Raw genomic sequence first — 26930 nt, 5'->3', positions numbered from 1 at the left:
GGTTTGCTTGGATACAGATTCAAAAATTAATTGCTGAAAAATAAAAGAGACATGCTTTCTGACCAACATATCATCAAAGTTGCTATCATCAACTTTGCTAGAGATTGACAACTCTTCACTTTGTGGTTGTTTATATATGGAAATGTAAGAGTTGACCCTTTTAAATTTTATTGCTAGGTGGAATAATGCAGACAGTGAAGAGCTGGTCTTTTTATTCAGTTTGAGGTCCCCCCAGGAAAGCTAGCCTTCAAAACAGACGAAGCATTACTCAGAGTGAAGATACAACTATTGTGATCACTGATTTCTCTTTTGAACTTCTTTTAGCAGCTGTTCTCGTATTAACTCCCTTCAGTGTTCAGATTCATGTGATGACAACTGGAAGCCAAGCAAAAATGAAGACACACTTATCATACCCAAACCTGGTCTTTCATAATGTGATTATTTGACGACATCCTACTGTGATGTCAAAGCAGCATTCTGAGAAAAAAATTACCTCACAGCTTAATGAGGTAAGTGATTTAAAGATGCCATCATGTGATCAGGATCCTGGTCAACCCTACATTGACACCTAATGACATGAATGTGAAAAAAAAATGCTTGTGACACTTGGACAAGTCTGAGCTAGAATGGAAAACTTCACAATTCATCCTAAAACAATTAGCAGTACATCCCCAGTTTGAGACCTTCTTGATCTTCAGTTTTATAAAAATCCTAACATTTATCAAAGTCCATAAACCAATTCAATCTGGAGTACTTTATGACTTTGAAGTTTAAATTACATACAACAGGTTTTGCTGTCAGCCTGAGGTCTTCAGTCAAATACACTGCAAATATCTTCTCTTTGCATTTTAAAAACTGACATTTGTAATGAGTATAATTCTCCTTAGTGATGGGAAAAAGCCAACAGGGTGCATAAGTCTGTCTAATTAAGGCCTCTTCTATGAAGCACTGGTTGCTTTTGATGTTGAATCTGTACATACAAAGGATTTCAAAATAAAAGACTGAGTATTTTAGCTTTTAACCATTCTGACTTCCTTTCTAATTAATAGAAGGACTTTAATTCTGAAAGAATTTTAACAGCATTGGATCAGGGTCTAAATTATCGGGGAAAAATAAATAAATATTTCCCAGATACCAGATCACATCTGACATTTTTTCTTTTTATAATTAAGTAGTCTTTTATACCATCATTTCAGTTCACTCTAGTACATGTCTATTAATTTCTTTATCTTAAATCTAAATAATCAGTCTCTACCTATATTCTGCCAAAACCCTTATGTATTTTCATGTGAGAAATTGTACTATATTTTTTGTCCAAGTCAGACACTTAAATCAGCATCTAAGTTGGATCTAGGCAAATGGTTTTTGTTTTAGTAAATTCATTTTAGAATTTCAGTCTTTATGGTAACATCTTCTTATATTAATATTTAATACTAAAATTTCAATTCTTAATCTAAAGTTGAGGACTCACAAGCAAACAAATGTGTGTTTGTTCCATCTGTAAAGCAAACAAATGAGCACACAAAATTCAACCCAACCAATCCCAACAAATCCTAAACAGAATAATAAAGTGTTGGAAGCTGCAAACTGAAATGTCTGCACTTGTGGGTTTTTTGACTGTAAGAAATACAGATGATGTAATTGATTTTAAACTTACTGATCCATTTCGTCTTTGATGATTTCACCTTCAGAGTCAGAAGAAGAGATGCCTATGAAAAAAAAATAATTTAGCAGTGGGGTTTTTGGAGTTTCTCTATGAATGATACAAACCTTTATTTGGATTTCTTCTAGACCACTCTATGGATATGTATTATAAAGCTATGCCAAGACAAAAGATCACATTGCAGGGGAAATGAACCAGCATTCCATACTGTGCAAGATACAGAACTGCTGTTGAGATAAGGCAGATTTGGGAGGAGGTGCAACTGAAGTAAGGAAAACAACATCCAAGAGTGAATGAACATCTGGGTGTTCCTTAGTTGTCTTTAAAATGCCTCTATGATTTAATCCATATTTGGTGTTGTGAATCAAGTGAGAGTTTTCTTCTCTCAGATGCCTGATACTATCAGATTAAAAGAAGAAAGATAGAGACCTGGAATGACAGCTATTATTCTCCAGCTAGTGCCTTGTAGCACAGTATGGAGAAGATACTAGCTCGGTTTACTAACAGCTGTCAGTCACTGAGACATTTTACACTTCTGATTCAGCCTTCACTGTGCTTGGAATTTGCATTTTCTCTGCAGTTCCTGCCAGTGAGCATCTCCATCAGCCATGGCTCCCATCCAGCATCCACTGAGTTGGGTAAAAGCAGACCTTGGCCCCTGTTTCAAGAACTTGTAAATCCCTGCCAAGCACAGACATCTCCCATTAATGTCAGGGGCAGTCCAGATACTAAAAAAGGATTCGTCCTTTCACTGTCAGATTAGAGACAGGAAAGAAGAATAACAGCAGAACGAAATTCACCTTTAGGGCAGTGCTTTAATTTATGAATGGTCCCACTGTGGTCAGTGACGGTGCTCATAGCATATTTCTCTGAGAGAAATAGAAAAAAAATCCTATGTGTTTATTTTAAGTTTACAGTCCTGCTAGCACAATAATGGATTCAATCTAAAATCTTCTCCAAGAAAGTGTTAAAGACAAATAAAATAAATAGATCACTCTTAGATATAGTAAAAGGCATAAGGAGAAAGAAAAGACACCTAAATCTGCAGGTGTATCTTCTGTTTGATTTACAGCATCTACTGGGCAAGTAGAACGTCAAATTGATGGCATATTTATTTTGGTTACAAGGTCCCAATAAAGGGTTAAGATGAAGCTGTCCTACATTCAATTTGTAGGGACTGTAGGGAAAAGGAAGAATAAGAATTAGACATAAATTTTAGTTTCTTATACTTCTGTAGAGTTCCACATACAAAAAATACAAGGTGGCTTCAGAATTGGAATATTTTTAGACTTGGATCTTGCAGTGAGATATATAAAATCTCTGGGAAGTAACACAATAAAATGACATGTAAGTGCTGGTCCCTTGTCTGAAGAGTGTTTTACAGGAAAATAATAAAGGTATTAGTAATGATGAAGAGTGTTGACTCCTGCTATATATTTTTTGTGACAAAACGATGACAGTTAGCAAGCAAGATACATAATTGTATCTTAATCCTGTATGACCAATTTCAACAATCAGTTTCTGCAGCACTTCTAAGAGTACCTTCTATGTAAATCTCTGCAGAAGTGGAGTCTGTTCCATAGATGTTGGAAGCAAAGCACGAGTAGCGCCCTGTGTCCTCCTCAAAAGCTTCAACAATAATCAAAGAGTGTCGATCACCTGTCTGGATAATTTGAATGTCTGGTGAGTTTTCAAGCTCCTTCCCTTCACAGTACCACCTACAAGGCAAAAAGAAATTGTTTTTCAATGCAAACTACTTGATAACTAGGATGATAATGTTTGAAGTCTTTCTGATGATAAAATTGGTATGTTTAGCCTGAAGATTCTGACAGAGTACTGCAGGCAAGTATTGAATCAACAGTCATAGGAATAAAATATTGATGATTTTCATAATATTCAATAAAGAGTAAAAGAGCTCTAAATTTGGAACACTGTCAATCCAGCTCTGATTTTCTCTTTAGGTACAATCAGATCTGTGTAGTGGCTTAAAGTGCAGCAAAAAAACCCAGCCCTAAGTTAACAAATTTCCCCCAAACTTGTGTTTCCTAAGTTCATGTTAATTCAAAATGTGACTGAAATTTGTCCTTATTTTGTCATATACTTAACAAAATCTGTTTTTTATAGAAAATGGCATAAGTCTATCCTGAGGTAAGAAAGTTGATCTATTACAATACAGAGGTATTTCCATACAGAAACAGCCAGTGAGACAGCTGCACCAGCAATTCTTTTCTGCACGATATTGCTGTGTTCCTCTTTAAACACTGCTGCATAGCCAAGAATCTACTAGGCTCTTGAGAGTTTTCACACTCCTATCTCAGGCATTCCTAAGTCCCTCAGTATTCAGAAGGGTTGTTTCAGTGGAAAATGCAGGAATGCACACAAAAGGAAAAGCAGCACCTTCACAGACAGCTCTATAGGATGTGTTACTGGCAGTAACCACCAGCTCACTCAGAGCTGGTAGGAGGGGAGAGCAGGCCCATGGCTCTTGCTTGTTACAAGGCAGAACAGAAGCATAAAAAGCAGGTGGGTCTGCAGAAACAGAGTCAAATTAAATCTAGGCTTTATGAAGAAGAAGCAGCACTATGTATCAAGATCCAGAGTTAAATGTTTGAGATAATACTCAGAAATACCTGTAATTATAGATAACTAGCGAAATTTGAAAAGCCAAACTTAAGCGCATTCATTTTCACTGTAACTTTTCTCATAAAGATAGATAGATGGATAGATAGATATAAAATGTCACAAAAATATTTGTGTTTTCTTACTGTGACTTTCTTAATTACATGTGATTAGCTAATGCATCTTCTGCATGTGAGGGTGGTCGCTGTCATACTTATTTTTTATTCAATTGATTTAAAAAAAAATTATTAATTGTTTCATCCATCTTATATGGTAACTTGGTAAAAGAACCTGCCAACATTTGAATGGTACTGCAGAAAATATGATTGTTATGGAAAGTATAAGGATATGTTTTTAAGTAATAAATTGTAATAATTAGTATTTCCTGTCTTACTTCAATACATTTCCATCTCAGATATTTTGGAAAAACATTAATAAATAAATTTGTTTGACCGCTTAATTGCACAACTTTGTAACAACAGTTTGTGCTACAAATTAAGCATGAAGAAAACCCCAAATATATTGAAAAAGAAAAGCTCTCTAAACAGTCCATACCAACAGAAACCCAGAATATAACAGAAGTATAATACAGAATTGAGAAAGGAGCCTCAAGGGGTCTCTGAGGTATGAAGGAGTACAGATCTAGCACTTAAATGCTGATTCTGTAGCTAAGCAGAAGACCAGGCCCTGTTTGTGCCCCTCAGTCCAAGCCATCCAACGTGGCTTTCTCAAAACCAACAGGGTATTCCCTGTGTTTCATTCACACCAGAGATGCCCTGAGCTATGTTCTGTCAGTAGACACTCTGCCTAGGACTGCACTTTACTCCAGCTAGCTTTCAGCAGCCATTCATGCTCCTTCTCAAAGCTCAGTGGAACTTGTTTAAGATGCAAACAGCATTCTGGCCACTAACCAAGCCCATAGAGCATGCAGCACCTTTGGAAATTGGAGAGCCAGCTGTGCTCATACAAAAGGGAGCAGTAACAGCAGCACATATCCAAGGATGCCAGGTGAGCTGGCACATGTGGAAGGATAAGGAAGAACTCCCTGGGTGTTCTGGCTCAGATTACAGATCTGCCTAACCCAGTGTGCTCTCCTGACAGTGGCCAAAAGCAGACACTGAGGGGAGGGTGTAAGAACAGAGTGAATGTATGCATGTGTGTATATTTACTTATTGCTCTGGAGTGTGTAACCCTCCTCTTTAACTTCTCTCCCAAGGCATGAAGCAGCACTTAAAAATAGTTTTAAAAATGTGAAATCACTGGTCTTAAATCATTAGTTATAAACTACTTTTCTCTTAAAGGATTTCATGATCACAGTACCATTACCATTGTTTTCCATAGATTAGAATGTATGGTTCCTTGCTAACATTTATTTTGAAAATATTACTTTTTATTTATGTTATCTTTATTTTTAAACTGTTGGTTTGTGCTTTCATTCAAAATACATTTCCTTTAAAAATAATTATCTTTCTAACTTCTTCTGATTGACTTTTAGTTTTCATATTCTGTCATAGTCCTGTCAGAACCTCTAAAACAAAACCTCTTCAAACAGAAGGAACAGCTACATCTATTTTAAACTTTGCCCATAATGGCTTGCCCAAATCTGGAGTTTTCCCCACTAATACTTGGATACAAAGGGGGTTTTTTTGACTGGTTTCCCGGAAGTATCACATTCTCTTTTCTGTTCGGTGCTGTCCTTGCACACATGTAGGGACAGACACCATAGCTCGTAGCTGGCATCCGGAACACAAACATCCAATGTCTGGGATAGATAACAACTCTACCAGGAGCAAGTAGAGGAAATGTTTAGCAGTCCCAAGGGAGAGGTATGGTAATGTGCATTACCGGGTTGATTGAAAATGTCCTTTGACAATTATTAGTGCCTTTTCAAATTCTAGACAAGGGAATTATATAGGATTCCTGCAAGACTGAAAGGAGACATATAAAAAATTCTATCTACAATATGGTTTATTCTACTGTTGTTCTCAAGATCTGCAGTTGGTGATAACTGAAAATGGTCACATTATCAGGAGAGACGGTTCATGCAGTTGTGTGAGTACAGGCACAAATTTGGTATATGAATGTACAAGTTGCCTTTTAGGTGTGTAATTCATGTAGACAACTGTGTACCTTAGGACATGAGTCATGGCACTTACTCATGTCTTTTTATATACCTACCCCATGGCTCTTCCTTATATTGTAGCCTTGTTTTAGCATGTTAGCCTTAGCAGATACGAATAAGGATTAAAGAGAATACCCATGTTCTAGAATTTGATTTCATTTTCAGCAGCATCTTTTCAGAACATTAAAATAACTTGCATAGTACAGTGATATTATATTTTCGTGTCCACTTATATGTGTTTCCTTACTGAAGTGGCACATCGAGCAAAACACATTACACAAAATGCTCTGATACAACTGCCATTAAGGTAGAACTCATTGTGTTACTGATCAGCTTTTCGAATTAACCTGTTTTGTTTGTGCAGAGATATGTCTGTATCACATGCTTTTGTGAGGCACAGTTTAATTTTCCTACAAGCAAATTTAAAAACACCATGTAAGCTAATTTTTATGTTTCTTTTATTAGTATATAAGCAATTTATTCCTTTAGTAGACTCAAAGAGTGAAGCAGGATTGAGTTAATTGTTTTCTTTGCAGTTATTTTTTTCTTTGGTTAGTCCCAAATTTGCAGCAGATTTGCAGCAAATTTGCAGATTTAAAACTTCAGGAATAAACTCCTGTTTCAAACCTGTGTTTAGTTCTCTATGCAGTGTGTTCTGTAGTCAGTATTTTCAGCATAATGTTCAAGTATTTTGAGATTAAGTTGAAAAAAGGAGCATGTTGTGTGAATGTTGTCTCTCTGCAATGCTTATAAATCAAAACCAGTTGTCTCCTGTGAAGTTAAGCTTCATGGAAAACTTTGGTATGGCCATATCTACTCCTTGCTTATTAACATTTGATTTTATACTTACTGTGAAAACGTTGTACATGGTAGCAATGAAATGTCAGTTCCAGGGGGAGTTCTGACATTGAGATATGTGGAATGACTGAAGTAGCAATACTCTCTGTCACTGACATTTCATTCCTGCCATGGATTGCAACGATAGCTTACTCATGCAAGGGAGGTTCACATTAAGGCAGTGTCATCCCCTGTGCCAAATTCATCCTAGATTTTAATCCATTGACTTGACTGGAGTTGCATGTAAGAGAAGTTTGGCTCTAGACTTTGAGCACTAAAACAGAGAAGTGCTTTCATTTGCAGCCAGGAAGAAAAATCCTGAATAAAAAAATCCTTGCATGGCTTCGGAGTTTCTAAAAATCTGTGATTAGTCGCAGGTCTGGTCTCCTCAAGCAAAGCAGCATAAAATGCACCTTTTGAGCTTTGTATGCCTATGTTAAAGAATGTTTTCATGGAAACCTTATGACATACAGCCTGTTTTTAGAACATTAAATCCTCATGACACTTCCAGGATAGCTGTGTATGCCAAACCATGCAATGTGATTCATCAGTAAAATTAACCTAGGAGTGATGTGCCAAGCAGTTTGGAAAAATGTAGGCACCTCTGAACTTGAGGGAAAAAGGAGTGCTCTCCTCACAGAGAGGAGTGAATGTCACACCTACCATTACTCATACAGAAACGGAGCTGTAGAAGGGAGCTTGAGAAGGAGGTCATCAAACACTTTGGAAATAAGCTACACATTTCTCTCAAAGGCTTATTTCTAACCCGCAGTACAGAGTAAAGCAATCAGCAGTAAATGTACTAGTGCTCTTTAATAGCGAGCTAAGGTTTGAGCTAGCTGGAAGCACACATCCTGTGGTTTCAGTCCTTGTCTCTTCTGTGACACTGCATTCAGCTGATGATACTGAAAAATGGGTAACTTTTCACCCAAAATTCTAGATAGGTTGGCTTCACGAGCTTCCTCTGAGTTGTGGGCTTCTTACGTTAAGGCTTAAGTTACCTTACAAAGCAATTGGACAGGTCTTTCTGTATTCAGCCAAGAGGACTTAGCTTTCCATATACTGGTATTTCAAATCTGTTCCTCATTCTTCTCTGGCTCCACCATCCAGTTTTCTGTCCCTCAGTGAGCCCTCATGCTTGACAGTTACCAACCACACCTGTAATGCTTTATCACTGCCATGATTTGGTAATTTGATAAGTAATCAAAATGGTATTTTGACCCTGATCCATCATGAATGTCATTTACACCACCTTTAACATCAATTTGGTTTAGTACTATCTTGCTTTCAAACGTGGTATCTGCCCTTCATATTTTCCAGTCCTTTCTATCCCTGTGATCAGCTTCTTTCTAAATATCCTGTCTCTAATTTCTCTCTTATAATCCCCATTACATCAGTTTAACCATCGGATTGCTCCTAGTGTTGACTGATTAACTACGCTACAGAGCTTGCTGAATCTTGTTCTTGTTTCACAATGCTCTTGGTTCCCACAGTACAACTTCCACTTCATAATTTTATTTCATATATGCATTTATAAGTCACTTGGGATCCCTTTCTGTGGTTAGGAAGTCCATTTTAAGTCAAAGGTCATTAAGCTTTCATTCATCAGTTGCTACCTTGCCAGTCAGTCCTTTCCTGGGAGTGCTGATTTTTTTATTTCTCTAACCTATCTATTAGAATCCTTCTCTCCTTGCCCAGCTCCACAGACATTGAACTAACTCACCATAAACTTTGGAAAACTCGTACCCTCCAAGCAAGATGTTTGCCAGTTCTGAGTACAGTTCTGCTCACAGTTCCACAACTATGGTCAACAGGATGCCTCCTTCACTCTTTTGGAAGCTTTGCACAGCAGATCAAAGGTAGGAATTATTTTTAGGGAAAAAATGCTGTGTTCTTCTGGTCCTCATGATTAATGGAACACAAACCCCAAAGTACATTCTGTTTTCTGGTTTCCTTGTGCTGTAGCAGTGACTAACAAGGCCATGATCACTGGAAGCATGTGAATATTTATCACTCAGTCAAGTGACAATTTTTACACCCTCTTAGTGTTACTTCTACACATTGGTGGAGTTGAAAGAATCTTGGATGAACATGACAAAGCTTTGTTAATAAATAATTATGATCAGAAAACTGTTCAAGGAGCTAACATTCCCAGCTTTCTCCTTCATATAGCACGTACATACACACACAAACACAAGGGAGAGAGAGTCCAGAGTTCCTCCCTTGTGACTTACCTTCTATTTTTTAGTTTAAATGGGAAACTGGAAGCTGAGCCTGATCTTTTTCTTGAGCTTGGGACTAATTTTCCCTAGGGGACTTCTTTCTCCCTATCCCTAATTCCCTGTATCTGATGGATGCTTATTCTATAGAAGTGTAGCAGCTCCTGTATTGAATGGCATTCACATAAGTAGCTTATTTAATTAATCAAAATGAACAAAATCAAATGTTGCAATAGAAATTTCAGTTAAAAAGCTTCAGTTTTGTTGGGACAAAAATTAACCCAAGTTATAAAGATATCTGTCATCCATTTCTGTGGAATCAAGTGATTCCTGAATTGGGTGTACAGGCATTCTGCTCATCCCTGGATACTCTGTAGGATGAGCCATCATTCCTGGGTTCTCCAATCTGCCCTTGCGAGGGTTCTGTGACTTTATAGTATCAGCTTCTAATTCTGACTTAGAACTTTAGATGATTGTTAAACACCTAAACTTGGATGGCATGAACACCTTGTCATTTTTAAGCGTGTCAACAGCACGAACATGACTGCTGGTATAAGGACAGTGCTGTGGCCTTCTGGAGAAATACCTAAACTGAACATTGTGTGTTGGAGTACGGTCTATAAACAATCATTTCAGTGTTCACCTGTTCTGAATACGAAGAAAACCAGATTGAGTTTGTGTACAGGTCCAGATACATAAGAGAAGATGATTTCACTTGTTGTCTTTGCATTATAAGCTATGAATGATGAAAGGGGAAAAAATATTTCTCGTGTCCAGGGATCCTACTGACATTTTTATTATCCAAAGGATTTATCAAGGCAAATGCCTGGAGAAATAAGTCTCAAAGCCTTTATAAGCAAGAGAAGTGTTCAGAGAGTGTTGCAAATATCTAGGGGATGATGATATTTCCTGTTTGTTTTCTGTAAAAAGACCCCTGAACTTCTGGCACTGTTTTCTATTTTAGTCAGACTCCTCTACAAGTTTAAGGGCTGAACACAATACAACATTTGTAATGGCATAAGCTTCACCAAGGGAATGCCTCAAAACTGTTAATTAAAGCAGTGGGCTTAGACATGAAGCATAGTAGAAATAATATTCTTCCCAAACAACGTATTTCCTGCCTGCACACACCTACCATGACAGAAATACAAAATGACAAGTGCAGAATATGTTTACCTGACTTCAGGTGCTGGGATTCCTACCACAATGCAGTCCAATTGCACTTTGGATCCTTCAGGAACTTCCCTGCTCTTCAATTTTTGAGTAAAGCGCGGTGGTTGTCCAATGGGCTCATCAGAATATACAGATGCAGATTCTGACTCTGTTTTCAGCTCTGCACTTGTTAATTGACTGATAGATTCCAGGTTTGCAGCCTGTTGATCATCTGTTTGTTCAGATGTTTTCTCTGCTTTGTTTTCCAAGTCTTGACGTGTTGGAATGGAAAGCCTTTCTCTGTTTTCTGATGTGAGAGACAGGCCAGAGCTACCTTTTTGAGCAGACTTATTCTTAGAATCAATTTTGCTCTTGTAGTTTTTACATGTTCGGGGTCTTATTCTTTCAGAGTTGTGAGCTTTGAAAAGTGAGGAGAGCTCCTCAATGAAATCTGCCGCCTTGTTTAGGAATTCCTTTTTGGATTCTGATTCAGAAGGCAGGTGGTGTTTCTTTAGATCTTGAGAGCTCCCTTTGGACCCCTTTGTGTTTCTGACATGTTCCTGGCAAAAGTTGGAGTGCAGGCCATTGTCTGATGTTTTCAAAGCTGTAGACTGGGCCATTTGTTTGTGTTTTCCCGTGTTGTTCAGCTGATCTGGGGGGTGCTGTGAATGTGCCTGAAGCTCATCCTGTTTAGTTTCCAGCGGATTCTGACCAATAGCTTGTCTTGCCAGGTTTACACTTTCATCAAGCTCTTCTTGGCTCAAAAAGGCAGAGAGATCTGGAAGGTCATCTTGGGCAGCTACCTCATCTGAATCACCAGAAGCATTGCCATAGTGGAAATTATGAGAAACTGGCTCTGATATGCTTCTTTCACTCTTCCCTTGATGCTTAGTTTCTGCTAAATAACTCTCCCTCAGAAGCTGAGATATTGAAGTTGAGGTTTCTAAACTGTCGTCTTGCATGCTGCCAACAAAAAGGACAAATAGGACCATGCCTTATCAACAGCAATTTTTTTGACTGAACACAATAACAGGCTTCTGAACATTCTCAAACTGCATCTGTGTGCTGAATACTTGTAAGTACTTGTGATAGTTGAAGCATAAGGATGGCCTAGTGTTAAAGGCCTGCTTCTGCACATCCTACCAGATACTGTTGTCTTTACCCAGTAAAGTTCATCTTTTATCACCTTCTACTGTCGATAGCCTCACATAAAGTAACTGCAAGTGTGGTATTTTCTACTCTGTTCTAGGCAAAACTTCAACTACAGAGCTATCAACTGAGTTTCAATGTCAAATCTTCATCATTGCTGATGTGCGTTTCTTAGCTAAGAAACAATCTCATCAGATGGATTAAGTGTTGGATATTACAGGGACTGAAAGTTGTTTGGAATAACTACTTTTAAATGAAGTAAATTTAGCTTGAAAAGCACTGAAGTAGTAAGTAAATGAACCCTCAAAATCATATGAGGGATGTGAGGAGGAAGGAGAAAGAACAAAAATATTCTATAATGACAATGTTTCATGCATTACAGGAAGTTATAATGGTGCTAAATGTTCCATAGCTTCATAAATTCAGCATTATTTCTAATAAGCTATTTAAAGTAAGTAGAGAACTATGTCATTATTTGATGCAAACATAATTGGTACTACAGGGCTTTCAGAATCATGATCTTAGGTCATCCTGATTCTGAAAAAATGTACCATATGAGATGAGAGTTATCAGAAAGCCCATACTTAATCTGCATGCCTGAAAAGCAAAGCTAAAGCATCCCTTTAGATCCTTAAGCAAGTATAACTGTGTGACGTTCTCCCTTTTATTTACACAAGAGCCATGATGAGTGCAGAGGGATTCAGACATCCTGTTAACACACTCATCTTCTGGTGGCCTAAATATGAAGACAAATAACTGGTCTTTACCCCATTCAGAGAGCTGATCCTCACAGATACTGAGACAAGTGCGTGACTGTTTACTGGATCTGTCTCTCAGACTATGCAGTGCTCACTGTCTCCCTCCTACTTCATTTATGGTGTGGCAAATCTTGCTGCAGTGGTTTCAGGTATTCCTACCCCAAGGTGTCTGGTTTGTCACACTGCAGAAAGTTCGGTTCCTGTCATGGCATCAAGAGAAGAGAACATCCATGCCCTAGAGTTGGCCATCTCCATTCACAGCCTTGTGTAACAGCTGAAGCTGCCAGGGAAGGAAAAGTTAGAAAGGCATCTCTGCTGTGAAAGGCTTTGGGCTTTTCTAGTTCAATTGTTCCTGGAAAAGGGCTTGTGAAGAACAAATGAAGTGGTAATGTCTTGTACTACTGAAGTATTTCCTCCTGGAATGTGAGTGGCAGCCCTTATTCCTTATTTACAAAAAGGAAGGTTTCTATTTAAACTGTTTATATTCTTCTTCAATGAATGAACATACAGCTGTCATAATCTGATGTGCATTTTGAGATCCCTCTGCTTGAGGCAAAATTTGTTATACTGAAATCCTTTTTCTTACATAAATATTTGTAATTTTAGGTTTATTGATTTTGCTTTATTTTCATAATTTGAAACAAAGAAAATCACTTAATGCTACAGAGGCACCCAATCAAAATATTGCTAAGTTTGTGCCTGTACAAAGAATGAGAAATAAAATGCCATATAAATTGTAGGCTTCTAAGCACCCAGTCAAGTCCCTGCAGCTGAGCCAGGGTCTGTAATACTAATTGAACATTTGGCATTAAATTATCTGGCGCAGTGTTTCAGTGAAGCTGTGGCACATAGAGAACGCTGATTTGGGAAGCCCATGTGAGATAATATTGTGAGCTGTTTCATGACTGGGCAGAGTTTGTAATTTAACCTCTTAAGAGTACAAAGAGGTCTCCATGAGGCTTTAAGTTCCTGCTCAGTGGAAACTGCTTTTGCTTGCTCAGCTTTCACGTCTTGGGCAGCTGTGCCACCTTTGTGAAGCTGAACGTGTTTAAGGGGCTCTCTCCGCTTGTTTATGTGCTGATCGCATACTATGTGCAGTAAAGGTCACAGCTAAAGCTACAGTTTCAACTTCCAAGAGTTTAAATACATTCTAACATAAGGACTTTACAGACTGACAGACAGAGCTGTCCCATGAATGAACTGCAGCCCTTGGGCCTGCTCCCCACGGGCCACTTTCTACCTGCTTAAAAGCTGAAGGGGTGAGGCAGAGCCATCACCAGCTCCTTCCTCTGCCTCGGGAGGGTGACTGAGTCTGCAAAACCAGAGCCGTATGTGCCTCAGCAGGATGTCACAGCTCTGGAGGGATGCAGCTCCACACTGACCTCTCCACGGGTGGCTCTGGCTGAATTAGAACATCCAGCTCTTTGTAGCTTTACAGGACACAGTGGAACGCTGGAGAAGTGTGTATTTTACAAGGTGGCAAAATTTAGCTTGCTGCATTTCTTGGCCACTCTTTCTGCAGCATTTCAGAATGGCACATCTTCATCTCAGTGACTCTAAAGGTCATCAGAGCTGAAAAAAGATGATGCAGCTCTTTAGAGAGCACTGGACACTCTAAGGAAGAAAGGCAAGTAGAGAAGGAATATAGTGTAATCAAAACCTGCTGGAGTCAAATGAACTTGAAGAACTCCTGTAATGATTTTGTCTAAAGAGTATATGAAATTATCTGACTGAGACTATTCAGGGTTTCATTTTCCTCTGTTGCACAGACATTGCTTGATTTTCTCATGTAAGTGCTGTTTGTTTCAACAGAAGTTGTTAATCACAGTGCAGCTTTTCTGCAGAAAACCATAGTAAAGCAACTGTGTGTTCAGTATGGTTATTTGAGACTGTTCTGGGTATATTTGAGACTTTGTTCTTGCATGTCTTCTATTCATCTTTTGATGAATTGAAAGCATTGAAACATGAAAGAAATAATTTCTGCTGATTTGCTTAAGGAGTATTACTGCAATATAAGGAGCTACTCTCAAAGATGTGTTTAGATTGGCACATAGTTTTATAATTCTAGCTTGAAAAACCCTAGTGAGGAAGGCACTGTCTGATAGTGAAAGGAGGAAAACAAACAGTTCCCCAGCAAAGGACCTGGAACAACTTCCTTCCTTCTGCCTATTGGAGCAGAAGAGGTAGAAGGGAGCAGAGTTCTCTTTCTGGAGTTGGGAAGCAAGATATTAATGAGAACGAATCTGATGCCAAATTCTTAATACTTAGAGAGCCATCACCTTTCTTTAGAGCTCATCCAGGGTCAGAATTTTACCTAACTTTATCTAATTTTATCTAACTATTCTCTATTTTCAGCTTGTGTAGAAGATGACTTTTTAATCTATTTTTAGTAATGCAGTAGTTGGGTTCTAGTCAAATGTAGCACTTTGAGGCAGTGCTTGTCTACTGAAGTTTTAAAGTATTTTGAATTATGTGATATTTTTAATTTAACAGAAAATGTTAAGTTTCAGCAAATGTTGCTGTGAGGCTCCTGGGCAATCCCATTACAGTTATTAATTTTGCCTTGCTTATGCTTTGAGAGATGTCCAGTTTGTTGTGTTTGGTTTTTTGGTTTTTTTTTTCTGTGAAGAACTGTGCTAATTGTATTGTAGTTGCAGATGTCTCTGTTGAGCAGATAAGTGCAGATAACTCTGCAGATAACTCTGTTGAGCCGGCAGTAAGAAGGACAAACTGAAAGCACAGTAGGCAGCAATCTGTGGTGGCAATGAAAGCACCAATAATTTTGCTGACTGAAAAAGTGTTGTAATGAACCTGTATCAAGGGCAGGAATTGCATTGCTGGTTACAAATAATGTCTCTAAACTGGTGTTATTTAGGGGGGAAATGGGGTGACTGATGCCAGCAGCCTGCAGTTCTCTACTCTTGACTGGTTCATTACCTACAGCACCAAACCAGAGTGCCAAGGGCAACATCTTTGGCTTTCCTGGGACACCAACAGCAGTGACCTTGGGCACCTGCTAGCTTGAAAGGCACCAGAGGATGCCATGAACAAAACTGACTCCATTAATTCCTTTACTCTGCTAATTCAGTTTCCATTAACCAACTAATTGAACAAGCTTTGAGTTTCCAAGAGCCTATGGCTATGGCAATGTTCTCTTATTAGCCAAGTGATCTTTAGGATTAAATATTCACAAAGGTAGAATTATTTTCCACAGTTTTGGCAGTGGCTTGAAAATCTTTACATGGAAGGGAGGAAGATTGCACCACAGAGGTCTTGCATAGTGTGACAGCAAACACTTTCATTTCCTCTTGTTGAAGGTTTGTTAGATTCATTCCTGAGTCACCACTGAAAGAATCTGATCTTTTCCTACAGAAACAGCAGTAGTGAAATCTCAGCAAAGTTGAAGGGAATCCCAGATATATCTGATATAGCTCTGTTTTATTTGTTGAGAACAGCTTCTAATACTTGATGCCCTAGAGATAATTTTTCAAACTCTCCTTCTCTGTCAGAATAAACAATTAGCAGATTCAATGCAAAAAGCATTTGAACATATTCTTTGGCTTTCAAAACTTAAAAAGAGAAATTTTAGTCAGTAAATGTTATTTCTGTCTTAGCTTTTCAAGCTCCTACTACTTCTGTTGCGAGTGCTTTTTCGTGAAACCCCAGCATCAGAGCAGCAAGTAAACTGCTGCTTCTGCTCTGGAGAGAGGCACCTTTGTGGCCTTTACACAGCAAGACTCTGCATACCCAGCACCTCAGTGTGGAAACTGGAAAATTTAGACATTGTTAGAGGCTATATCCACTTCATGATGAATTTAATTGCACATAAATGGCATTTACCCATGGACTGTTGAACACTAACATTTATGGGGGTGTTCCAACTGTATGATTGCAGCTATGAAAAACAAGGTAAGAGTTGACACAAGCGATCTGTCTTGCAGACGTTGGAGGATCACAGTCACATTCTCGTGTGCTTGCAGGAATTCTCACTTAGCAGTTGCCATTGTCACCGTTTCTGGTACTGCCTGTTGACAAGCTGTGGCTGCTGCAAGACAGACGTTGAGACTCCAGATACAGGAAAGGTTAGGCTGGAGTAGAGGACTGAGGTTAGCAGTTCTGTGTGTTTGGGGGTGTGTGTATGCAATATTTTTAAAATAGTGTTTAGAAAACTGTGTACAAGAAGGTGGTTTACTTTCCTGTTTTAGACACATTAGTGACTTTGAATTCCATTCCTTGTAACGAGTCAGATAACTAAACTCCCATTTCCAAGTAATGCAATTAAATATAGAAGATAGAGGCTCAGGGGTATAACAAATTCTCATGGAAACAAAATCCCTCAGAAATGGGATGGGATAAATCCTCTCTCCAAGTTATTCTGCAGCAGACACTGCAAGAGCCCTGTGTGTACTTGGAGTCATGCCCTGGCCCATGACCTCACTGTTACAGTATTAGACACCCTAAGCAGGAGGAAATACTCTGCTTCAAGGGAAAAGCACATTAAGAGCTCTCCAACTTTTTCAACATTTCCTTCATACTCTCATATAATGAAAAGACCTTTTATTCTTCACTCTGATCACAAAAAGTCTTCATTTTTTCATAATTAATATTGTCCCTTAGTAGTTCTCAAAATGAGAACCAAGACCCTTTATCCCATGTCTCAAGTTCTCTGTTCCTCCTCAGTGCATCTCCTTGAACTGCAAGCCAACAATATCTTGAAGAAACAACATCAATTGGAAACAAATAAATTTCAGCTGATTTTTAAATTAGGCGGTCAGAAAGGAAGACAGGTGATGGCTGTCTTTGAGGCCTGCCTGGGGTGCTTCTCCATCCTCCTCTCCCAATGATCTCTGCAGCCAGATATCAGGACAAGTTCCGAGTGTACTTCAAGCGCTCACAATGTAGAACAAGTTTTTATTGATTCAAGTAATGTATATGGTCCTCTTTCCTTCAAGGATTGCCCATATGAGAAGAAGTTTATATGAAAGGCCAAAAAAAGATGCAGCAGAGATCCACAATCTGATGCTGAATGCACATATGGAAGTCCTCAATGAAAATATAACTAACAGGCAATAATATTCATTTGTCCTGGTGCAAACACAGACACACCACTCTGCATACCTTTTTTCATGGCTAAAACTGCAAATATGTTTTCATGGATTGTGGACCAAATGATTTAAACTCAGTCATTTCTGTGAGTCCTGCTGGCAGTACGTGTGAGCAGTGCAGAAATCCACAAATGCGTGTGCTTGAGGACTACTGTGGTGTTTTAGCTTGGGACTGAACCTACAGCTTAGCTCTCAGTGTTCAAAGGTATTGGACGGGCTCAGTCTAGACTGACAAATTACAGCACTGCACTGGAACTGTAATGAGAGTTTGCACAACTTAAAATGCTGAGCAAAAGTCTCTATCCTACCCCTGTGTGTGTAAGTGGCACCAGTGTGAGGGACTCACACACGAGTATCAATGACTGCACAACTGACAGCTTGTGTAGCCAGACTGAACAAGTGCAAACTGCCTGAAAAGTGGGGCCGTGCATTTGCACATCTCTTTGTCTGGAAATTTCAAATCTATGGGCTGTTTTGTTTTAAAATGAGATTCAGTTTTCCTACAAATACAGGTTCCCAATGGAAAAGGGAACTTAAATTAGACACAAAAGAAATCTGGATTGCATTTGCCACCTCTTGTCCACTGTTCTGTGTTTTTTATGTTTTTTCATAAAAAGCCTTCATATTTTTAGTCATAATTTCAAACTGCAATGTTTACATGAGATTTATATTCTAGAGGAATAATTTGCCCATTCCTGTACAATATTCCTTTTTATGAAAGCAAGCACTAAACCAGTTAAACAGAGGATGAAACTGATTTTTTTTTCCTTTTCCTCCACACCCCATGGTTTAGTTTACAATTGAGGTTGCATTGCCCAATTGCCATTATGGTATTGTGTACATTTTAAACAAACTATCTTAATGTCGTATTTATGTGCAAATATTCCTAGACTACTAATTTTTATCAGCTGTTGATAAAAAAAGATTCCTTCAGTACCATAGCAAGACCTGCTGTAAAATCTCTAAAGAATGCACAGGAATAAAAACCAGCACAGAGCACACAGTTCCCCTTTGTGCTTGGTACTCTGTCATGTACAAGACCTAACTAACTCCTGAATTGACTATAAATATTTTTGATATGTAAATACCATTCTGCTTAGCTACAAGAACTACCACACTTGCTGTTTAATTTTGTTAGTTGCTTCTGAAAGTAAAAAAAAATTTAAAAGACAGACAAAACCAAAGAAATATCCTGACCTTAGGAACCTTCAGGAGATGTAGGAGAGGAGAAGAGCAGAGTTGAAATTTATGAAATTGTTCCATGAACACTTGCCGATTTTGTTTTCACTCTGAAACTCTAGAGCATCTTCACAAATGTAAACCTCATGGTTGAAACAAAACTGCTGATAAAGTAATCAGTGTCTTTAGCATGGCTTGTATAATGTTCTATTAACATATAGTCAGGAGCTACTCTGTTCTCTCGTCAACTGTTGATGTATTATTTGGTAAAACTTAAGATGGGCTTCTGATTACTGCTTAATGTTGCAATATATTGGGCCAAACATTTGCTACTGACAGTCAAATACTTTTCTGAGAGAGAGAAAGAGAGCAAAGGAGATAGTGAGAGCTCAAGGGTGAGAGCTATGCCCTTCTAGCAGGACTGTTTCTGCAGCTGTTGTGTACATTAATCCAGAGAGCAGATCTCCCTGCACTAAATATAGCCATGGGGGTCATTTTACATGACGGAATAAATAATTAAATAAATAGAAAGCATTTAACTATGGGGGTTGCATTAAATTAGGTTTGATTTTGCTTAAGAAGGAATTCCAAATTGTGGAATCTTGGTTTAAGGCTGAATACCAGAATGTGAATATTTCACTCCTCCATTATTTCATGAAGGGAAGATGAGCAGGAAGAGGAAAGAGTCCCAGCAAGGAACTTTTCAGGTCATTAGAATCTTGTTGACTCTTTAGTGGAGTCAGACGGGCTCCAAGGGATTTTGAGAACCCCACCAATGCTATTCAGGTCCTTTATAATGCCGCAGAACCCTGTTTCTCTTTCACTGCAATGCACGTACCTCAGCATAATCTAAGTCAGTTTAAAAATTATTTGTTCCCTGTATATGCCTTACCAGCTATAATTAGCATTCAGATATACATGCTTATCAAACCCTTCTGCTACACTCCGCAAAATCAAAATGTAGACGAATCTAAAATCGAGGGATTACCTTTTTTAATTCCTCCAGATGTTGCTGCCCAGCCCTGGCAGTTAGTAGCAATGACAGTTATCCAGAAGTGCGAGATTAAAGTTAAGGAAGCGAGGGGATTCTTCGAGTCCTCAGGAGCAGAAACAGCTAGGAGTCCATAGAGTGAAGGAAGTTAACCTTCGCTATTATGAGGATGGCTGTAAGGAGCTGGACAACCTGTCACCACCGGAGCAATAGCATTTGTCAGTTTGCAGGTCCCAAGTTATTTTGAGCAGCGTAAACCATGTGCCCGCGGAGCATTCCACCTCATTGGACAGGGAATCCACTGCTCCCACAGCACCTATGGGCACCGAATGCCTTCTCCTCGCTCATGGAACGGCCCCTATAGATGCATATGTGGGTTTTGCTGATTCATCCAAGAGGCTCTGTAGTGGCATTGTATCACTCTTGTCAGCTGCTTTACACTTCAGCCTTTTCAAATTACTAGTTATCGCTCTTTCGTTAAGTTTCAATCAGAACTTGAAGATTACAGTCACAGGGAAACCCATCAGCTGGTAACAACATAAAAGTTTTGCAGCTCCAAAGGCAAACTCAGCAAACATGTGTGATTTAAATAGTAAAATATTCCTGACTTCTTTGGAGTGTTCAGTGAAACATTGAAAAGTCAAACAGTGCAGAAAATCCTTCAGGATGACCTGCAACTACAGATCCTCAAAAAACTAGAACTTCTAAATTTGTTATTGAATGCACAGAAATGAACTGTTGGAGGAAAAGTAATTAAAAGAGGCAATTGAAACTAAGCTGTAAATAAAACTAGAAATAAACAAAGGTGGAATAATTTCAACACGCTGAAATCACACTTGAATCAATACACAGAGAAACACTGTTATTATCTAGAATTTCATTGCCTAAAACCTTGACTGGCTGAAACCTACCACATCACTTGGTAAACACAGAGATGAGATTTTCATTTCTACTTTTCCTACACACCAGCAACAAAAAGTTGCCTGCAATTTTAAACAGTTCATCTTACCAAAAATGCTTCTTGATTGTTGATATATTATTTTATTAAAAATGCTTGTCACAATTCTGATTTTAAAAGATTACTAAAATGTTATGCATTTATGATGGGGAATTGATATTATAAGCCTTTTCATAGCTAATGATGTAATAGCTGGCTTCTTGACCTTCTCCCAGATCTCTCAAAACATTATCAAGTGAGCACCTGTGCTAGAAAAGAGATTCATCTGTAGTTCTTCAGAAAGTTATTTTATGAGTTGTAACAGTATGAAAAGTCAGAGGGAAAGGCAATTCTTTTATGTAAAATTTCCTGATGCATTGGAGATACTTTTCTATTATTTCCCTCTCTTTTTGTAAAATATTGTTGTGGTTTAACCCCAGCTGGTAACAAAACCCCACACAGCTGCTCACTCCCAGCCACTGGTGGGATGGGGGAGAGAATCAGAAGAGTAAAGTGAGGAAACTTATGGATTCAGATAAAGGTAGTTTAATAAATGAAACAAGAGCCATGCACACAAGCAAACAAAAGCAACCATTTCACACAGAATCACAGAGTAAGCTGAGTTGGAAGGGACCCAGAAAGATCATCAAGTCCAACTCCTGCACAGGACCATTCCTAAGAGTCATGTGCCTGAGAGCGTTGTCCAAACACTTCTTGGGCTCTGTCAGGCTTGGGGCTCTGACCACTTTCCTGGGGAGTCTGTTCCAGTGCCCAGCCACCCTCTGGGTCAAGAACCTTTTTCTAAAATCCAACCTAAACCTCCCCTGACACAACTGCAGGCCATTTGCCCAGGTCCTCTCACTGGTCACCACAGAGAAGAGATAGTTGCCCCATCCCAGGTTCAGAACCCAGCACTTTCCCTTGTTGAACTTCATATGGTTGATGATTGCACAGTCCTCTAATCTGTCAAGGTCTCTCTGCAGGGCCTTCCTGCCTTCAGCAGCTCCTCCCAGCTTTATATCATCTGCAAACTTGCTTAGTATCCCTCCCAGTCCTACATCTATGTCATTTATGAAGATGTTGAAGAGGATAGGGCCGAGGATGGAGCCCTGTGGAACCCCACCGGTCTGATGTCCCCCTGTGCACTGTCACCCTTTGCACCTGACCCATGAGCCGGTTGTTCACCCATCCCATAATGTGTTTGTGGGACAGACATTTTGTCCAGAAGGAACTTGGGAGAGACTATCAAAATTTCAGATTCAGATTTACTGAAATCCAGAAAGATTACATCAAAGGGCTTCTCTTGATCAACCTGGTGGGTTACCTTGTCATAAAAGGAAATCAGGTTTGATAAGCAGGACTTCTCTCTCATGAAGCCATGCTGGCTGTGACCAATGACTGCATTCTCTCAGGTGCTTTTCAATATCTCCCAGAATAATCTCCGTAACTTTGCCAGGCACTGAAGTGACACTGACAGATTTAGTTTCCAGGGTCCTCCTTCTTGCCCTTCTTGAAAACTGGGACAACATTTGCCAGCTTCCAGTTGGCTGGGACTTCTCTGGATTCCCAAGACAGCTCAAAAATCAGGGAGAGAGGCTTTACGATGACGTCAGCAGCTCTTTGTGGATTCTTGGATGAATCCCATCAGGCCCATGGATTTGTAGGAATCCAGCTGGAGCAGCAGATCCTGCAGAATTTCAGTGTCAGCTGGGAATTGATCGTTCTCTCAGTCATGGTCCTCCATGTCAGGGCACTTGAGACTCCTTTGGTCCATCATCCATGTTGAAGACAGAGGCAAAGAATGCATTAAACAGCTCTGCCTTGTCCATGTCTCTGTTTGTGAGGTGACCATCCTCATCCTGGAACGGGCTGATGTTATTTCTACACCACCTCTTGCCATTATTATATTAAAAAAACTCTTTTTTACTGTCCCCTGCAGTTCTGTCAGCTTCAACTCTAGTTGAGTTTTGGCCACACAAATTTTATCCCTACAGTGGGATGAAAGCAACATATCTGTATTTTTGCTGTGTCTCCTGACCTTGCTTCCACTGGGCACACATCTTCCTTTTTTGCCTTATTTCCAAGAGAAGATTCCTGTTCGGCAAAGCTGGCCTTCTGCCTCACTTGACTTCCAGCATTTGGGAATTGCTGCTCCTGTGTGCTTAGGAGGGAATGTTTAAACAGTGACCAGCACTGATGGACCCCAGCACCTGCAAAAATATATTCCCAGGGAACCTTGCTTACTAATTCCCTGAACAGCCTGAAGTCTGCTCTCCTCATGCCCAGGGTAGAAGTTCTGCTGGCACTTTTCCTCCTGTCAACAGAGATTTTAAACTCAATCACTTCATGGTTGCTGTGGCCAAGACAGCCCCAATCCCCGCTTTGCTGACAAGATCGACTTTGTTGACAAGCAGCACATCAATGAGGGCATCTTTCTGAGTCGGCTCCCTTAGGACCTGTTCCATAAAGTTGTCATTCAGGATTTTTAGGAATTTTCTGGCCTGGGTTGTTCCAGTTAATTTCTGGCAAGTAGAAGTCCCACATAAGGACACAGGCAGTTGACTTGGAAGTGTCCCTTAGATGCTCAAAGAAAAATTTGTCAGTGTCATTGTCCTGCATAGGAGGTCTATAGGAGATTCCCACGATGACATCCATGTTACTTGTTTGCCCCTTGATTTTATGCAGAGGCTCTCAACTGTGCCATTGCCAGCTGTGAGCTTCATACATTCTAACCCTTCTATTCCATACAGTGCCACCCCTCTGCCTCTTCTGACCTGTTTCTCCCTCCTGAAGAGCCTGTAACCATCCAACAGGGCATTCCAGGCGCAAGACTCATCCCACCAGGTTTCACTCATACAATGATGTCAAACTCTGGGACTGGGCCAAAGCCTGGAACTCCTCTTGTTTGTTCCTGGTACTGTGTGCATTAGTGTAGAAACATTTCAGGTGTACTTTGTAGCCAACACCTTGTGAAGCAGATTGAGGGATCCATTAGTGCTCATTTCCTCAAGTTTCGGCACAGCATCCCATCCCTCAGCACTGGCGAGCCTGGTTATGTCCCTTTCCCTCTTCCAAACTGGTTTAAAGCTCTGCCAATGAGCCCAGTAGCTCTTGTGCAAGGGGTCCTTTTCCACTCTGAGACTGGTGCATCCAGTCAGGTGTCAGAGTAGACCAGCTGTTGAGTAGATCTTCCCATGGTCAACAACCCCCAAAATTTTCCACTGACACCAACCTTGGAGCCATGCATTGGCCTGATGGATCTGCCTATTCCTATTTCATTCCCCACTTCCCATGGGCAGGCAGGTGCCATCCCTAGGAGAGCAGGGCCCATCACATGTAATGGTGACATGGGAAGACAAAACTCCATTACTCTGAATTTCCCTGGAATGTCCTTCTTCTTCTCCCAGCTCTGTGTGCTGAGCATGGCCTCACATGTCTGGGATATCCCTTGGGTCACTTGGGGTCAGCTGTCCTGGCTGTGTCCCCTCCCAAATCCTTATGCCCTCCTGCCCCCAGCCCCTTGCTGGTGGGGTGGGCTGAAAGATAGAAAATGGCTTGTGTAAGCCTTGGCTCTGTGTAAGCTCTGCTCAGCAGTAATGAAAACATCTCTGTGTTACCAACACTGCTTCCAGCACAAATCCAAAACACAGCCCCACACCAGCTACTGTGGAAAAAAACTTAACTCTACCCCAGCAAAAACCAGCACAAATACCATTGTCAGAACAGCTTGTGAGCATGAGTTCGTGGTGATGATATTGAAAGGTTGTGTAGTGAAGTCAGCCCTTCTTTTGGGCACAGGTGAGGCATTTTATGGCTGATGTCTAATGTAACTTTATACCTGGACTAGAGATCTAAGATATTCTTTATAGTATCTGTAACAGTAGATGTGAGCCATAGAGTGCTGGCAGGAACTGCCTGTTGATACTGTACCCCGTGCTGCTGTGGTTGGGACAGTGTCTGTAGATGTGTAGGCTACAAAGTCTGTAGCCTGAAAATAAAGTCTGATCTGTCTGGTAATAATTGTAAATCTATAGGGAGTTCTGCTGAGATGCAATTATTACCATGGAGTTTGCTGTTTGTGTGCTGTTTGTGCATGATATGCAAAATTATTCAAGCTGATAAAAAAAATTCAAATAATTTCCACTTTAAGACAGAGTTTAGGATGTTGGAATTGCAAAATCATTGAATAATCTGAGTGACAAATAAGCTAAGGGTTATGTAGAAAGGACAGCATTGAGAAACCACAAAAAGTTATGAACCTTTACTGTGGCAGACAGAGTGACCATTGTAATAGCAGATGATACAAGGCCAAAACTTCCAGGCACCACAAAAAGTTGGAGCATACACAATGAATGTGCCAGGTCTTGCAGAGCTGGCATTTTGATAGAGCAACACCAGAAAATTTCATATTCACTAGTTTGTAAGTAACAGTATAAAGCCCATAAAAATACTGTGGTTCTTCTGTCTAGTTACAGAAAACATTGAAATCAGGCTTTTGCCTGCTGAGCACTAAAAAAAGCACTTCAAAGTATCATGACCTCCAGCTTTATGTCCTTTTGTCTTTGCTGGTTGGCAGAAGAATGAGGCATAGTGTCCTGGAATAAATTACATAAGCACTATTTCTCTCCCGAGCTTGGCTGTCAAAGCCCAAACTACCTTCACAAGCTCAAACAAGGCTCACAAGAAGGGAGTTTAAAATGGAACTTTGTACATGGCTGGTTGGCTGTTATTCCTCAGTAGGATTATTCGGTTGTATTTGTAAACCTACAGATTTATCATTAATGGAAAATTCTTGATTTTCTAGATACTAGGATGAAATTAATACTATTTTATTAATGGCATGTGCTGAACCATTAAATGAGAAATGAGACATGCCATTTCTTTGAAAGCTTCCTTAAGGCTCTTTGCAGTCAAGTTGCAGTGATTTTGCAGATCTCTCCAGAGCCCTGTGGAGCAAATGTATACTACCCACTCTTGGTTTGCATCCTACCAACCACTGATCTTGCTCTTCCCAAGGCTGATCTGATTTCTTTTTAATGGGTAGTATGTAATAGTGCATTAGCCAAGTTTGTTCTAATGGGCTGAAGGAGTACCAGCAGAAGAGAGGCTTAGACTGTGACCATTCTGCTGGTAAAATATGAATGCTGACTCATAAAGTACCCACTTTGCCTTTTGTTAGACTAGGTTGTTCAAAGGGCAGTGGATTGCTCCGTACCTGTGCAGCTTTGGGCAAGAGCAGTGATGTCTTTTTTTGAAGCATCAGTGACTGTTGCTGCTTTAATAACTACAATTAAAGGCCTGGTAATTTGAACAGCAGTGGCAAGCACTCTTTCTCTTTTATAGACTTTAATGAATGATAATAATATCTTAAGGCCATTATTCCTTTGGTAAGAAAAGTGTTAACGGCAAATTTCTGGATGTTCCTGGAAAAGCTATTTCAATAATGATTTACAAACCTTGTGTAAGATGAGTTGGGTATTTTCTATTCATATCACTATGCAGCACATCTCTTATCATGAGTCTGCCAGGTATTGTGTAATTCTAATTTGGATTCTAATTTTAGAAGTGGAGACATATTAGAAGGATGATAGAAATTGTACCTCTTTTCTATAAAAAGTACAAATAATAATGTTAAAACATTCCTTGAGTGCCTATTTCTTTTGCACCCAGCCCAAAACAGGCTTTATCATTGCACAGGGTAGCTTCAATCCTCAACTCATCTGAGGATTGCCCAAGTGTTACTAGAGAATTTTTCAGTCTCATGCATTATTTAGATGAAATGTACTTGTGATTTAGGGGGCCTGATGCTGTTTCCAATGAAATCAGAGTTTGTTCTGTCACTATCATCAATAGGAGAGGAGTCAGACTTTTCCAGAAAGTTATAACCACAGTAATGAAAACAGTCTTCCAGTCATCCACACGAGCCACAATCTCTTGTACCCCAATGTTCCATCTTTTTGCTTTTCAAAATTATTCAATACGTTAAAATGTACCAGTAGTTTGCTTTGTTGCAGTAGACAAGGTACTGCTGAAAAATGTTATAGATAATCCCCAGAACATGAAGTAATTGATGTTATGGGTGGCAATTGTAAAAGTGGATTTGTAAAATCCCTTTTTTGTAAAAAACTTTTACTCAGTTATAAAAGCATCACATTCTTTAAGGCAGGTTCCCTGTCTAAAAAACATGGAGGACACTGTG

At 39.6% G+C, this 26930-nt stretch overlaps 1 protein-coding gene across 2 annotated transcripts in view; it reads right to left on the bottom strand.

Annotated features, from left to right (window-relative positions):
• MYPN (myopalladin) overlaps positions 1-26930 on the bottom strand; it is a 76176-nt gene that overhangs the window by 36220 nt on the left and 13026 nt on the right. Inside the window, exons 1-4 of one of the 2 annotated variants that reach the window (XM_042033406.1) lie at positions 19792-20748; positions 10637-11575; positions 3206-3381; positions 1658-1709 (exon numbers count right to left, since the gene is read on the bottom strand). In XM_042033406.1, coding sequence (XP_041889340.1) covers positions 1658-1709; positions 3206-3381; positions 10637-11574 — 1166 coding nt within the window. In that variant the 5' untranslated portion in view covers position 11575; positions 19792-20748. Of the gene's footprint in view, positions 1-1657; positions 1710-3205; positions 3382-10636; positions 11576-19791; positions 20749-26930 lie in introns of those variants that run through there. The other variant, XM_042033408.1, reaches the window with a different exon arrangement.

Source organism: Corvus kubaryi, unplaced genomic scaffold, assembly GCF_017639235.1.
Source record: "Corvus kubaryi isolate FWS band 111438036 unplaced genomic scaffold, C.kubaryi_AGA036_p1.0 37357, whole genome shotgun sequence".
Classification (NCBI taxonomy): domain Eukaryota; kingdom Metazoa; phylum Chordata; class Aves; order Passeriformes; family Corvidae; genus Corvus; species Corvus kubaryi.
Note: the sequence above shows the minus strand (reverse complement) of the source record. Positions and strands in the feature narration are given on the sequence as shown.